The following is a 15,350-nucleotide window of genomic DNA, read 5'->3' on the forward strand; positions in this document are numbered from 1 at the left end:
ACTGTGATAGCATCATTCTTTGGGGTTTTGAACAGCTACTAGAATTCCATCACATCCACTAGCTTTCTTAACAGCAGTGCTTCCTAAGTAAGGCCCACTTGACTTCACACTGCAGAATATCTGGCTCTGGGCTCTGGGTAACTGACCACACTATCATACTTATCCAGTTCATCAAGATCTTTTTTGTACAGTTCCTCCATGTGTTCTTTCCATCTCTTCCTGATCTCTTCAGCATCTACTAAGTCTCTATTTAGTTATAATTTGTTAACAACCCTTAAAATGTAAAACTCATTCTTAGCTAACAAGTCAGATTTGACCTGAAGACAGCAGTCTGACAACACTTGATTTATATGAAGCTGGAGTTTAGAACATAATGTATCAGTTTCATATGTATAAAATGAGAAGGTTCATATCTAGAACCTTGTTTTAAAAGAATGTAAAAGAAATTATTGTAAAATTGGATAATAAGCAAAGCTCTGCTCTGTTATGGGGCAGCCAATAGTTTATATGTACGGTGGCTCTATGGTAAAGAATCCACCCGCAATGCAGGAGAAACAGGTTTGATCCCTGGGTGGGGAAGGTGCCCTGGAGAAGGAAATGTCAACCCACTCCAGTATTCTTGCCTGGGAAATCCCATGGACAGAGGAGCCTGGCAAACTACCATCCATGGGGTTTCAAAAGAGCCGAACAGGACTTAGTGATGAAAGAACATGTAAGTATACACACACACACACACGCAATAAACATACTAATACAATACTATAAAATATGGTACAAAATTTAGTCTCAGATGGTTTACCCTGGACCTCATTCAGTGAGATTATAAACTAAAGTACCAGAATAGCTTTGGTCATATGTAGCCATAATACAAAAATATTTCCAGTATTCCCAAATCTAAGGAACTACAACAGTTTTGTAACTGACAAGGATCCATACCCCACCTAGGAATTGCCGAAGACAGTGAGAGGTGACCTGAGGAGTAACAGCAGTACTCAAAGATGCTTTCCAAGTGATTTGTGGGCAATGCTAAAGTCAAACCACACAAAAACAAGTGCAATGCAGGAGAGAAGGGACGAACTTACTTACTATTACATGTGGGCTATACAATTAATGCTTACTTTAATAAACAGTTGTTCAGTCAAGCAATTTTTCCAGTAATATGAAGAAAAGAATTCAGATTTTTTTAAAGTTATCTTCAGTCCTGATAAGCTGAGGACCATGGCTCTAGAAAAACCTAACAATCACTATAACATTGTACAAAGATACCTACATGCATGTGTGCTAAGTCACTTTAGTCGTGTCTGACTCTGTGTGACCCTAAGGACTACAGCCTGCCAGGCTCCTCTGTCCATGGGTTCTCTAGGCAAGATCACTGGAGTGGATTGCCATGCCCTCCTCTAAGGGATCTTCCTGACCCAGGGATCAAACCTACATCTCTTAAGACTCCTGCACCAGAAGGCGGGTTCTTTACCACTATCACCATTGGGAAGTCTGCAAAGGTATCTATATTTATGACATACGGTAAAAAGAGCATTTGTTCTCCTCTAGATATATAACATATAATTGGAAGTCCTTCTACAAATGTTTTCTCTTCCTTTAAAAATACTGAAATATACACAGTGGAGTATTACTCAGCCATTAAAAAGAATACATTTGAATCAGTTCTAATGAGATGGATGAAACTGGAGCCGATTATACAGAGTGAAGTAAGCCAGAAAGAAAAACACCAATACAGTATACTAACACATATATATGGAATTTAGAAAGATGGTAATGATAACCCTGTATGCAAGACAGCAAAAGAGACACAGATGTATAGAATGGACTTTTGGACTCTGAAGGAGAGGGAGAGGGTGAGATGATTTGGGAGAATGGCACTGAAACATGTATACTATCATGTAAGAAGCGAATCGCCAGTCTATGTTCAATACAGGATAAAGGATGCTTGGGGCTGGTGCACGGGGATGATCCAGAGAGATGATATGGGGTGGGAGGTGGGAGAGGGGTTCAGGATTGGGAACTCATGTACACCCGTGGCAGATTCATGTCAATGTATGGCAAAACCAATACAGTACTGTAAAGTAAAATTAAAAAAAAAAAAAAAGGAAAAAAAAAATACTGAGGAGGAAAAAATAATCAAATCCAAATAAAATGACACTTTAGGAGCCATGAAGATGAGGTTAAAACTTCCAAAGATCTAAAAGAAAAGTTCATCTCAACCAGAAACAAGTTTCAGAGGCAGCAAAGAAACCCATTTCTTTTCTTACTACTTTTCTACACAACCCCTGTAAGGGGAGGAAAAAGCCAGTTATGCTTGAGAATTGATGAAAATAGAGTATGTCATTAATCTTCTGAAAGCCTCACAGCCTCAGTGGCTCTTGGCAGTAAGTGTGTACATATATATTAACTCTAATCTATTATCTACTCCATCCTTTTTTGTGGGATTTGGTTCAAATTATCTGAAGTTATTCATTTGTGTGTGTGTGTGTATGTACTTTTATCAAAGGTCTATTTCAGGAAAGGAAAAGTCCTCCATAGGCTGGTTTTTAGATGATGCCTTACAACTGTTTCTTCAGTGCTTAGTGCTTATAAGGATTTTGCATCTGCAAAGCACATTTCTAATCAGCCCCGTCTGGGCCCTCCTGCTGTCCACTACAGAACCAGGCCACAGGAATGCATCTCACACCACAAGCAGCTTGCCTAATTACATCAAACTGTATTTCATCGGTTGTGGAGCCCATGAGCCACCCAGCATCATCAGCACAGGCAGCGGGAGCAGGAGTACCTGGAGTCCCATGATCATGAGGGAACAGTACAGGAACCCGGGCGTGAGGCACACTGCATGGACACCACGGGTGGGTGAGCCTGAAGCTATTAATATGTAAGAAAATCAACGTAGGGCTAATATTAAACCTCCACTCATTCCTAAACTGTGATGCAGCACAGAAGGCAGAACAAGAGTGACAGAAGAGTACTAGTCTGAGAATCAAGAGATCTAAGTTTTGATCTCAGCTTCACCTTCTAAACTCTATGTCTTTGGCCCTCAGTGGTAAGCTTCCTTACTATTCTTATCCTATTATCTTTACAATCAGAAAAAATATCATAAGAATACTTTATATTTATATGGTATTTTAATGACTAGGAAGTACTATCATATACATGTTCTCTTTAGAATCTAACGACCCAATGGAATAAAAAGGTATGTAATAGTATGTCCTTACAAATAAAGAAAGCTGAGGTCAAAGGGTACTGAAAGTGAAAGTGAAGTCGCTCAGTCATGTCAGACTCTTTGCGCCACCGTGGACTGTAGCCCACCAGGCTCCTCCTTCCATGGGATTCTCCAGGCAAGAATACTGGAGTGGGTTGCCATTTCCTTCTCCAGGGGATCTTCCCGACCCAGGGATCGAACCTAGGTCTCCCACATTGCAGGTAGATGCTTTAACCTCTGGGCCACCAGGGAAGCCCCCTCAAAGGGTACTGCTCATAATAAGTGGAGAAGCTAAGGGTTAAGCTAACTTCTCCTCATTCATAGCCCAGGAAGAGTTGTGTGTGTGTGTGTGTGTGTGTGTGTGTGTGTGTATACATGCATATATATATATCATTTAATCATTGCCCATCAGATAATAAAAAGGTTTTATAAATAAAATCTCATAAATAAAAAACGTTTCACAGTGTATAATCAAAATACTTTATAATAGAGATGAAGTTAGGAATAGAAGAAAGAAGATTGCATTAGGGTACAAAAGATCTAGCTTTAGATTTTGATTCAGCACCTTATATCAGTGGACATATCACAACCTCTCCAAACCTTAGTTTTCTCACCTATCTCATAATGACTTCTAGGAAATTAAATATAATAATGAATACAAGTATGCTTTGTAAACTATAAATAGATGTATAGTGTTATTGTTATTAATGCAGAATTGCAGCTTCCTCTAGTTCAAACAACACAATCAATGGAAATTCAAACTATACTAGGCTATGTCCCAAAACAGAAAATTAGAAGGTCCTATCATATATATATATACATTTAAAAGATTGTAACACATGATGGAACTTCTTCTCTGAGCAATTATTAACAATGCTACTTAGAACACAATAACATGGCAATACATTTTTTTTTTCATGGCAATACATTTAAATTCAAATTATAATAATAGTTCTAGGTTACCTGAGTAGCATAAGATACTGTCTCAATGCCTTCATGTCTCAGCAAAGTATGCCTGGCTTTAATTTGTTTCCTTAAGAGCTTCTTCTCAGTTTTACTGAGTTTGTAATTACTTTGGTGGTTGCTGTTCATGACAATACTGGGGAAAAAAAGGAAGGACAAAATGTCAAACTTAGGAGTCAGAAAGGAATAATTATAATACTGTTCATGTATTTTATACTTTATAACTGTTTCTATGTGACAATTTTTAAATGCCTACTATACTTTTCACCAACCAAGAGAAGTGAGAACAAACAGATCCATGGACAACAAAGGAATATTTAAGAAGGTAACAAAGAAGCAAGAACATCTAACAGCATCCCTGGTAGGTTCTACAAAACAAGTCAGTGCTTTAGTGCTATTAAGTGGGCTGTTTTCCCATATCCGATCTCTTTACTTATGAAGTCATAGGTAAAATGCGCCAGACAAATCTCACATGTTCTTGTTATTGTTGTTCAGTCACTAAGTCATATCCTACTCTTTGCAGCTTCATGGACTGCAGCACACCAGGCTTCCCTGTCCTTCACTTTCTCCTGGAGTTTGCTCAAACTCATATCCACTGAGTCAGTAATGCCTTCCAACCGTCTCATCCTCTGCTGCCCCCTTCTCTTCCTGCCCTCAATCTTTCCCAGTATCAGGTTCTTTTCCAATGAGTCAGCTTTTTCCATCAGGTGGCCAAAGTACTGGAGCTTCAGCTTCAGCATCAGTTCTTCTAATAAATAGTCAGGGCTGATTTCCTTTCAGATCAACTGGTTTAATCTCCTTGCTGTCCAAAGGACTCTAAACAGTCTTCTCCAGCATCACAATCCAAAAGCATCAATTCTTTGGCACTCGGCCTTCTTTGTGTTCCAACTCTCACATCCATACATGACTGCTGGAAAAACCATAGCTTTGACTATATGGACTTTGTCAGCAAAGTGATGTCTCTGCTTTTCAATATGCTGTCTAGGTTGGTCAGAGCTTTCCTTCCAAGGAGCAAGTGTCTTCTAATTTCATGCCTACAGTCACCATCTGCAGTGATTTTGGAGTCCAAGAAAATAAAAGCTGTCACTGTTTCCACTTTTTTCCCATCTATTTGCCATGAAGTGAAGGGACTAGATGCCATGATCTTAGTTTTTTGAATGTTGAGTTTTAAGCCAGCTTTCTCACTCTCCTCTTTCACCCTCATCAATGTTAGGAAAGGAAAAAAAAGAAACAAAAAATTCACAGTAGAATATACAGTATGATTCCATTACATAAAGTTCAAAATTCAAAATTAAGCCATATGTTGTTTAGAAATACACATATAGCATAAAAGTAAGGAAATAATAAATACAAAGTACAGGAGAGAAGTTATTTCAGGAGAGAAGAGAGAACTGCGATATGAAAGGGACACACAGAAGTATTAAAAGTATTTAAGCTAGGTAGTGGTTTAGGTGTTTATTATTTTTTTAAACTGTGTATGTTAAATATTTGGTATCTATAATTTTTAAAATAACAGGTTTAAGAACACCATAGAATTATGTTTTCATTTTTTTAAAGATATGTCAATCAGTAAGTAGTTCCTGAGTGCTTTCCCAAAAAGGTCTTCACACTGTCCACATCAGCACCCTGCATCATGCTTTACTACAGAAGCCTATTTTATTTTGCTCACGGAATTTTAAAAAATTTGTGATGATTAATTTGTTGGCTTAATTCCTCCATCAGGATGTAAACTCCAGGAGAGCAGAAATGCCAACACACAGCAGGTGCTCAACAAAAGTTTGTGGAAGGGATAATCAAACAATGAGTGAATACACACATGTCTACTTAAGGACTCAGCACTCTACAGCAAACAATACATGGTTTATGCTTTCAATACAGGTTTATAAGTTAGTTGAGGAAAACAGACAAACATTAAACAATGAAAAAATATGACATATCTTTAGGTAATTAAGTGTTAATGTTCTTTAAGAGTGATATAAATTAGAGACAAAAAAGATAAGATTGATGTTAACTGGGAAAGTTTGGGAGAACTTCAAAACAGAAGGGGACTTGAGATGAGTATCAAAGGACAAGAAGAATACACAGTCATACGGAAGGGAAGGGATCCAGCGAGGCAATAAAGAACAGAAGCTAAAAACAGAAATGGATGTGTCTGGCAAAGACACTGAGTAGCAGACATAATTTTTTAGAAGAAAGAATGCTGGCTGACCCACCAACTCCACTCTTCACCCACTTGAAAGTCTTCAAAGTTGGCAAACAAAATAAACTTATGAACTTAAATAAAAATCATTTCAAAGCAGTTCTTAAACAGTCAAAACTCTATTAGTTTTTATATACAGAATAAAAATGTTGAGATATTGAAAAAACAGCAGTAATCCAGCTTAAATAACACATGTAGTACATGAGACAGGAGGTAAGGCCAGTAAAATAGGCAAGCTGGACAGCACAATAGGGAAATGAGAGGCAAAAGGACTTGCAATAATCCAGTTTAACAAGTAGAAATGCTGGTCTCATCTAGGGTGAAGGCTGTAGAAAGAAAGAAAAGGGAAATAAGGAGAGAGGGCAAAAGATAAGTTCAAAACAATCAATAAGCTGTGATGACTACTCAGACATGAGGAAGAGAAGAATCGGACTGGTGGCTCAGACAGTAAAGAATCTTCCTGTGATGCAGGAGACCTGGGTTCAATCCCTGGGTCAGGAAGATCCCCTGGAGAAGGGAATGTCTACCCACTTCAGTATTCTTGTCTGGAGAATTCCACAGACAGAGGAGCCTGGTGGGCTACGGTCCATGGGGTCACAAAGAGTGAGATAGGACTGAGTGATTATTACTTTCACTTTCACTTTGACTTTACTAACAGGACAGAGTGAGTGACAGAGAGGCAATACTAATGTCATTCCAAATTCTGACTGCAAAGTCAGAAGATGGTCAGGAAGAGCAGATCAGTAAGGGGAGGTGATGAGTCAGATTTAGGATATCATACGTTTGAATTACTGGTGAGATACACAGTTTCAATGTCTGGCTGGTAGCTGAAAATATAAAGTGGAAAAAGGAGAAGAAATAAGGTTAGAAAGAAAGTTTTTGGAGTCATCATTAAATAAGAAGGAGATAGCCGAATATACATTTTTAACACTGCACTATTTGTTCTGTTTGTCCCCTTCCACTGGACTATGAGCTCTTTAATGACAAAAATTAAATCATATTTTTGTTTCCCCACAGCCTCCTCAAACAATATAACACAGTGTTTAGAGGTCAAAGTTCTAGTTCAAACCTCAGCTTTACCCTTTATTAGTTATAATGAGCCTGTGTGAGTTACTAAGTTTTTTCTGTGCTTAGGTTTCTTCACCCATAAAATAGGAATAATAGTACCTATTCGTGGCACATAACTCCATCCAAACCCTGCACTAAAACATGTGACCAAACTCTACCATGGTTTACAGTAGCATAAAGCCATATCTTAGGATGATCCCAGCTTCTCATTAAAATGATTGCCTGAAACTAGAGGTATATCAACAGATGAATGGATAAAGAAGCTGCAATATATATATACAATGGAATACTACTTAGCCATAAAAAGGAACACATTTGAGTCAGTTCTAATGAGGTGGATGAACCTAGAGCCTATTATACAAAGTCAGAAAGAGCCTATTATACAAAGTCATATATATATATATATATATATTGTATTAACGCATATATATGGAATCTAGATGGATGGTACTAACAAACTGTTTTCACAGAGCAGCAATGGAGACACAGACATAGAGAACAGATTTATGGACAAGGGTGGGGGAGAAGAGGAAGAGGGTGAGATAAATAGAAAGAGTAGCGTGGATACATCGGAGAAGGCAATGACCCCACTCCAGTACTCTTGCCTGGAAAATCCCATGGATGGCGGAGCCTGGTAGGCTGCAGTCCATGAGGTCACTAAGAGTCGGACATGACTGAGAGACTTCACTTTCACTTTTCACTTTCATGCATTGGAGAAGGAAATGGCAACCCACTCCAGTGTTCTTGCCTGGAGAATCCCAGGGACGGGGGAGCCTGGTGGGCTGCCATCTATGGGGCCGCACAGAGTCGGACATGACTAAAGCGACTTAGCAGCAGCAGCAGCAGCAGCATGGATGCATATACACTAACATATGTAAATAGATAACCAATGAGAATTTGCTGTATGACTCAGGGAACTCAAACTGAGGCTCTGTAACAACTTAGAGGGGTGGAAATGGGTGGGAGATAGGAGGGAGATTCAAGGAAGCAACACATGTACACCTAAGGTTAATTCAAGTTGATATATGACAGAAATCAAACCAATATTGTACGCCAATCATCAATCAATTAAAAATAAATAAGTATTTTTTTTTAATGGATGACTAAGAAAACTTAAAATGCTGCCAGGAAATTTTATTATTTGTTCTAGCAACTCATAACAATAGGCCTCTGACCTTCCTTTTTTTTAAGGTACTTATTAAAAACAGCTTACAGTTGTGAACATGTATCAGTATCTCTTACAATTCAGAAGTTTTTCTCTCAAGGACCTGAGTGTTATTCTTCTGAAATGTTTTTTGGCTTTGTTATGTTTTTTGTGTTTTGTGGGGTTTTTTTGGCTGCACCATTTGGCTTATGAGATCTTATTTCCCTGACCAGGGATTAAACCTATATATACCCTTAGCAGTAAAAGCATGGAGTCCTAACCGCTGAACTGGCAGGGAATTTCCCCTTTGAAATGTAATCATCAGGAAGCACAGGGCCTCTATGACCATCTTCGTGACAGGATGGAATCCTAACTTTGGTAACTGCCAGCTAACAAACAGGTGGCCTAAGTGCATTTACACTGACCAACTATACTGAGCCGGTGCATCAGGAAGATCCCTTGGAGAAGGAAATGGCAACCCATTCCAGTATTCCTGCCTATAGAATCCCTGGACAGAGGAGCCTGGCAGGCCACTGCCCAGGGGGTCGCAAAGAATCACACAGGACTGAGAGACTAACACTTTCACTTTCACTCTACTGAGCACCCTGCCACACACACCCTAAGCACTTACAAACAAACTGGAACAGAGCTTAGCTCTTTCCCCTACTGTCAATAATTACCTAAAGAAAATCTGTTTTCACTATTTTAATGTCTGGCTGTGCTACTCTCTGACACAATTTCATAACTTTCTTAAATGATTACATATGTCTATTACTAAATTACTGTTAATTTTCAGAAGAGCCAGATGAGACTGGTTTAAAGACCAACAAGAGTTGAGAGGGCCTCAAAGAATTATCTTATTGCCATTCCATTCCAAGCTCATCATTTTTGCAGTCAGCAATGAAGAATGGGGATGAATCTAACAGTTTTTTCCTAAATATGATACATGAGCAAAGACTGCAAAGTGGAAGAAATGAGAAAGAAAAGAATCTGAATACATTGTTTTAAGTCTGACAGTAAGAGTCTGGCACCAGTAGATGGAGCCTCATAATCACATTTCTGGTATCTCCTTTCCCTTCTCCTTCCCTCAGTCAGGCAATAGTACTACATGTGAAGACAGGTCTCAGTCACCTTAACAAGGAAAAGACTGATACCAGCTGCTGAGACCTGGAGGGGCCCCTTTCGAACAAGGCCAATTCCCTGGCCAAGGAATTTCCACTACTGCACAAAGATGTGCACATGCCTTGCCATGTTATGGGATGTGACAAGAGCAAGGTCACTATTTTATTAGAATATTAGCCATGTTGTATCTGGCCTAAGCACACTCCCCACAGGATAATAAGAATTTTGAGATCACATCTACTCTGTAAGAAAGTTTAACCCCAATACATTCTATTGGATACTGCCCTAAGTGGAAATAATAATATATGTGTTATGCTCTCCTTGAATAAGAGAGCCTATAATGAACCAAGTAGTATAAACAAATGTACATAAATTAAATTAATAGCAAAGATTGGAAACAATTTGAGGCCTGGCTATTAAGTATATGGTACAGATATATAAACTATACATAAAAATTTCTGGGACATACAAGACTATCAGTAATATGGGTTGACTCAAGGAAGGGAAAATAGGAAGACTGGGTACAGGAATGAGGAGTGAAAGCTCCTCTTTTGCAACTTTTCAATTTAGTAGCTATTCAAATTGCACTATCTATTTAAGAAGGAAAAAAAAAAAAAGATTAGAAAAAACTGACCCCATCACTTGTCATATCACTTCACTTTAATTCTTTGAAGAACAACTACTCTATATTTTTTAATGCCTTCATTAATGTGTTTACTCTGTTTTCCTCCTTTAACTTACTAAAATGGAAGAAAAGCTATAACAAAGATGACTTGTTGGAAAAGACCCTGATGCTGGGAAAGATCGAGGGCAAGAGAAGGGGACAACAGATGGTTGGATGGCATCATCGACTCAATGTATATGAGTTTGAGCAAACTCCCGGAGATAGTGAAGGGCATGGTAGCCAGATATGCTGCAGTCCACGGTGTCGCAAAATCAGACACCGCTGAGCGACTGAACAATAAAATGATAGTAGAGATTTTTGTCCGTATTACTCACCCTGTAACACCCAGCACCTAGAGCAGGACCTAGCACATAGCAGCGAATCAATAAATCTTACTGAGTAAGCCTAAATACTGAATTTGCCATCTTACGTTCTAAACCTCTTCTTCAGAATTGAGTTTGGTGGCCCTCTTCAATGTTTTCATTAATATATGATGTGCAACTATATCCCTGCATTTTCACATCATATTATAACTACTTTGTTGTGTGCTGCGTTCACCCAGAAGGCTGTCGCCTAATTGAAGGCACAGAATTTGACTGTCTGGCATTCAGAAAGTACACAGCAAATATTTGCTAAATGAAATCAGCCAAAACTATTGGCTCACACCACGAAAAGCACAAGTCTCAGGTATTACTCAAAATAAAGGGCATAGGAAGATACAGTTTTGCAAGCTGCCAGACCACCAGCAACACTCTCTTCACTGCACTGGCACGAATCAAAAAAACTCCTGAAGCTAACATCACAGACCAATACTCCCCAGATGATAGCCACTTGTCTCCAACCCTCCAAACAAAACAAAACAAAAAAAGACTGACACAGGCACCACGTGAGCACATGCACCTCAAACTCTAACAGAACCACGGAACGCACGGACACCCTACTGCCCACGGACAATCCCTCCTCTCCCTGGTGAGGTCCGAAGCTCATGGGGCAGAAAGAGGACACCGGAAGAGGCAACAAGGGAAAGCGGAGATATGAAGCCTCCGTTCCCACCAATAAGAAGGGCCACAAATCTCCACCTTGACTCAGGCGCGGTTCTCAGCAAACGAGAGCCCTCTCCTTCGCCAGGTTCTCCCACTCTAACACAGAAAACCGCGGCGAGTACTCTCACACAACTCACCCTGGCGCCGCCATGTTGGAGAAAAACTGCACTACATTTCCCATGAGCCTGCTGGGACGATGAACGGCGCTCCCACAATCCCTTTCGCCTCCCAGAGACTAGCTGAAACTCTGTCTCTGCCAAGAGTCTTTGGTTACTGAGATGCCTCCTCTCCGTTCCAGTGAAAATCACTTTGTCTTTTGAGGGGGTATAGTAAGCATTGTGAGTGCAGCTTATTTGGAGTAGCTTCCCAAATGGACATGGTCAAACAGGTTTGTGTCCCTCGGGCCCTGATTATTACCCATCTCCCCCTTGGACTGCGTGTATCTTTCTTCCTGAGTCGTCTTAGGGGTATGGGAGGGAACTCTGGAGTCTGAAAGATGACTCGCAGGGACAAGAGAGAGGGAGGTGAATAGGTAGGAAGGTGCCTCGGGAATGATGAATACCACAAAAAGATGTGTGGAAGAATGTTGAGGGAGGTAGGACAGGAAAGATGGGTTGTCCTACCTATATAATGGAAGACTTTCCACCATTCTGTTGTGTACGCCTAAGGGGATCCCTGAAAGGGACTAATATGAAAGAAAGACTAAAAGAAGACTAGGTAACAGGCTATTGCAGTGCTGAAGTGAAAAGGGAAAAGATTTGGTAGCAGATCAGAAATAAAAGACACCAGGAGATGATTATGGTTAGCTATTGTTCCTGCTGTAATGTTATTTGTGTGATGTGAATGTATTATAACCACTCTGCTTGCATTGATTATGAGCTGTGTAAGTGCAGGGAAGGAAACTTGGGGGTAGGAAAGAAATTACTTCCTTATGGTGCTGCTGCTGCTGCTAAATCGCTTCAGTCGTGTCTGACTCTGTAACCCCATAGACGGCAGCCCACCCGGCTCCTCTGTCCCTGGGATTCTCCAGGCAGGAACACTGGAGTGGGTTATGGTGCTGATGTGGTGCCCCCATTTGCACCATACCACAGTGGACTATCAATAAAACTTAAGGTTGGCTGCCCAGGAAAAGTGGCATTAATAAGAGTGTTGTTGAGTGGATGAATGATTTATATGGAGAAAAAATTAAAAGGAAGAAAGAACAAGACGCAAAGGCAGATAGGCGGCCACTGCGATAGTCCAGTAAAAAAGAAGGTGAGGCTAAAACTGAATAGCAAAAAGGAAGAGGTAACATCAAGCTAACGATATCACATCAAGCTGATATTGCACCTTGCCAACTACTGTAGAGGGCATAAGAGAAAACCTGTTCAATTTTCACATTGCAATCTTTCTTCTGCTCTACTGGATGTTCAAACAGACAAACAATAACAACAGCAAAAGGCATATACCAATAGGACTTTCTGTGATGACTCAAAGGCTTCAGTTGCCTGGTATGCTAGCCACTAGTGACATCTGACTTTTGAGCATTTCAAATGTAGCTAGTACAACTAAGGAACTGAAGTTTGATTTTTTTTTAGCTGATTTAAATGTAAAGAACTAGCTAGTGGCTACCAAACTGAACAATACAAAATATCACATTATGTCCTGCTAACCAATTTCAGTTTATTTCATCTCTATATCCACTCTGCTTGATGGTACTAGAGCTTTTAAAACTTTTGAATTTCTTAGCCTCTGTGAAACAACTCCTAGTTTTCTTTGCACTTTCTGATCACTTGTTTTCAGAGATTTTCACTAACTTCTCTCTCTTTCCATGATTAAATGCAGGCAATCCTACGTGTTTTGTGTTTGACCCTTTTATCTACAATCTCCCTGTCTGCGTCTTCAACAGATTTGTGAATCTTCTCCTAATTTTTATCTTCAATCCTTTCTTTGCTTTAGGAGGCAGTTTGATTTAGTAAAAACAGTATGAAGACTGGAGCGTGTGACCTGAAGTAGAAATTGCAAAATAACATTTGCCATATCAATCAATGGGGATTGATGTAACAATTTGACTACCATATAGAAAGTAGCTATTAGTGGTTGTTCATTCCTTTTCTACCCTCCTGATCCTGAGCAGGGAGGCCTGGCGTGCTGCGATTCATGGGGTCGCAAAGAGTCGGACACGACTGAGCAACTGAACTGAACTGAACTGATCCTGAGCTATAGACCCAAATTTCCAACGACTTGCTGTCCATCCATTCCTCCTTAAAAAAAAAGTAGATACATATTTTTTTTTTAATTTGGCCACCCTCATGGCATGAGGGATCTTAGTTTCCCAACCAGGGGTCAAACCCCAGGCCCCTGCAGTGAAAGTGCCAAGTCCTAACCACTGGACTGTCACAGAAACCCAATACAGAAAAAAATTTTCATTCAAAGACAGCCAATCCAACAAGTGGTGCTGGGAACACTGGACAGATACATGTAAAAGAATGAAAGTAGAACACTGTCTAAGACCATACACAAAAATAAATTCAAAATGGAGTCAAGATTTAAATGTAGGGCCAAAAATTATAAAACTATTAGAAGAAAAGATGCTTAACTTCACTCATTATTAGAGAAATGCAAATCAAAACCACAATGAGGTAACACCTCACAGTCAGAATGGATATCATTAAAAAATCTAAAAACAGTGAATGTTGGAGAGGGTGTGGAGAAAAGGGAACCCTCTTGCACTGCTGGTGGAAATGTAAACTGATACAACCACTATGGAGAACAGTATGGAGATTCCTTAAAAAACTAGGAATAGAACTACCATATGACCCAACAATTAAACTACTGGGCATATACCCTGAGAAAACCAAAACTGAAAGAGATGCATGCACCCCACTGTTCATTCAGCAGTTTTTTTACAGTAACTAGGACATGGAAGCAACCTAGATGTCATTCAACAGATGAATGGATACAGAAGTTGTGGTTATATACAATGGAATATCACTCAGCTGTAAAAAAAATGTATTTGAGTCAATCTTTGTGAGGTGGATGAACCTAGAGGCTGTTGTAAAGGGTGAACTAAGTCAGAGAAAGACAAATATTGTATATTAATGCATGTATATGGAATCTAGAACAATAGTATGGATGAACCTGTTTGCAGGGCAACAATGGAGATGCAGACATAGAGAACAGACTTGTGGACACAGTGGGGAAGCAGATGGTGGGGAGAATTGAGAATAGCATGGAAACATATACATTACCATATGTAAAACAGATAGCCAGGGGGAATTTGCTGTGTAACACAGAGAGCTCAACTCAGTGAGCTGTGGCAACCTAGAGGGGTGGGATAGGGTGGGAGGTGGGAGGGAGATTTATGAGGGAGGGGACATATGTATCCCTGTGGCTGATTCATGTTAATGTATGGCAGAAACCAGCACAATATTGTAAAGCAATTATCCTTCCATAAAAAAATTTTTTTTAATTTTTTATTCAATACTTTTTATACAAGCCCTTATCTTTTGCTCAGAATATTGCATGGATCATTTTTCCCAGAGAAGATTACTCCCTGAAGTGATTTCCAGCTACATTAAGACCCTGATTTATTCATTGTGTAACTTCAGTGTCTTCCATAGTCTTGTAATAACAGAAATTCAATAAATGTTGAACTGAAAAGAAACCTAATTTGAAGACAGAACTCATTTTTACCTGAACCAAAAGCTTTACAGAGTGATTTACAATAATTTTTCAAAGGTATTAAATGCTTGCCTAATAACTTACCTTAGTAAAACCCATTCCAACTTCATTATAGGTGAGTCCTCTGTGAGACTAGTGCAGAGGTTGGCATGATCTTTCCATAAAGACCCATATAATAAACTCTCAGCTTTGAGGTCACATATGGTCTCTGGTCAGATATTCCTCTTGTTGTTGTTGTTGTTGTTGGGCGGCGGGGAGGGGGTGGGCACAAGTAC

At 39.6% G+C, this 15,350-nt stretch overlaps 1 protein-coding gene across 2 annotated transcripts in view; it reads right to left on the reverse strand.

Moving 5' to 3' along the window:
- The window catches only part of ALKBH8 (alkB homolog 8, tRNA methyltransferase), a 124,484-nt gene extending 112,921 nt beyond the window's left edge, over positions 1-11,563 (reverse strand). The window contains exons 1-2 of one of the 2 annotated variants that reach the window (XM_068989074.1): positions 11,550-11,563; positions 4,172-4,307 (exon numbers count right to left, since the gene is read on the reverse strand). In XM_068989074.1, the coding sequence (XP_068845175.1) occupies positions 4,172-4,307; positions 11,550-11,563 (150 nt within the window). Of the gene's footprint in view, positions 1-4,171; positions 4,308-11,549 lie in introns of those variants that run through there. The other variant, XM_068989075.1, reaches the window with a different exon arrangement.
- Between the last annotated feature and the right edge of the window lie 3,787 nt (positions 11,564-15,350).

Source organism: Capricornis sumatraensis, chromosome 16 (assembly GCF_032405125.1).
Source record: "Capricornis sumatraensis isolate serow.1 chromosome 16, serow.2, whole genome shotgun sequence".
Classification (NCBI taxonomy): domain Eukaryota; kingdom Metazoa; phylum Chordata; class Mammalia; order Artiodactyla; family Bovidae; genus Capricornis; species Capricornis sumatraensis.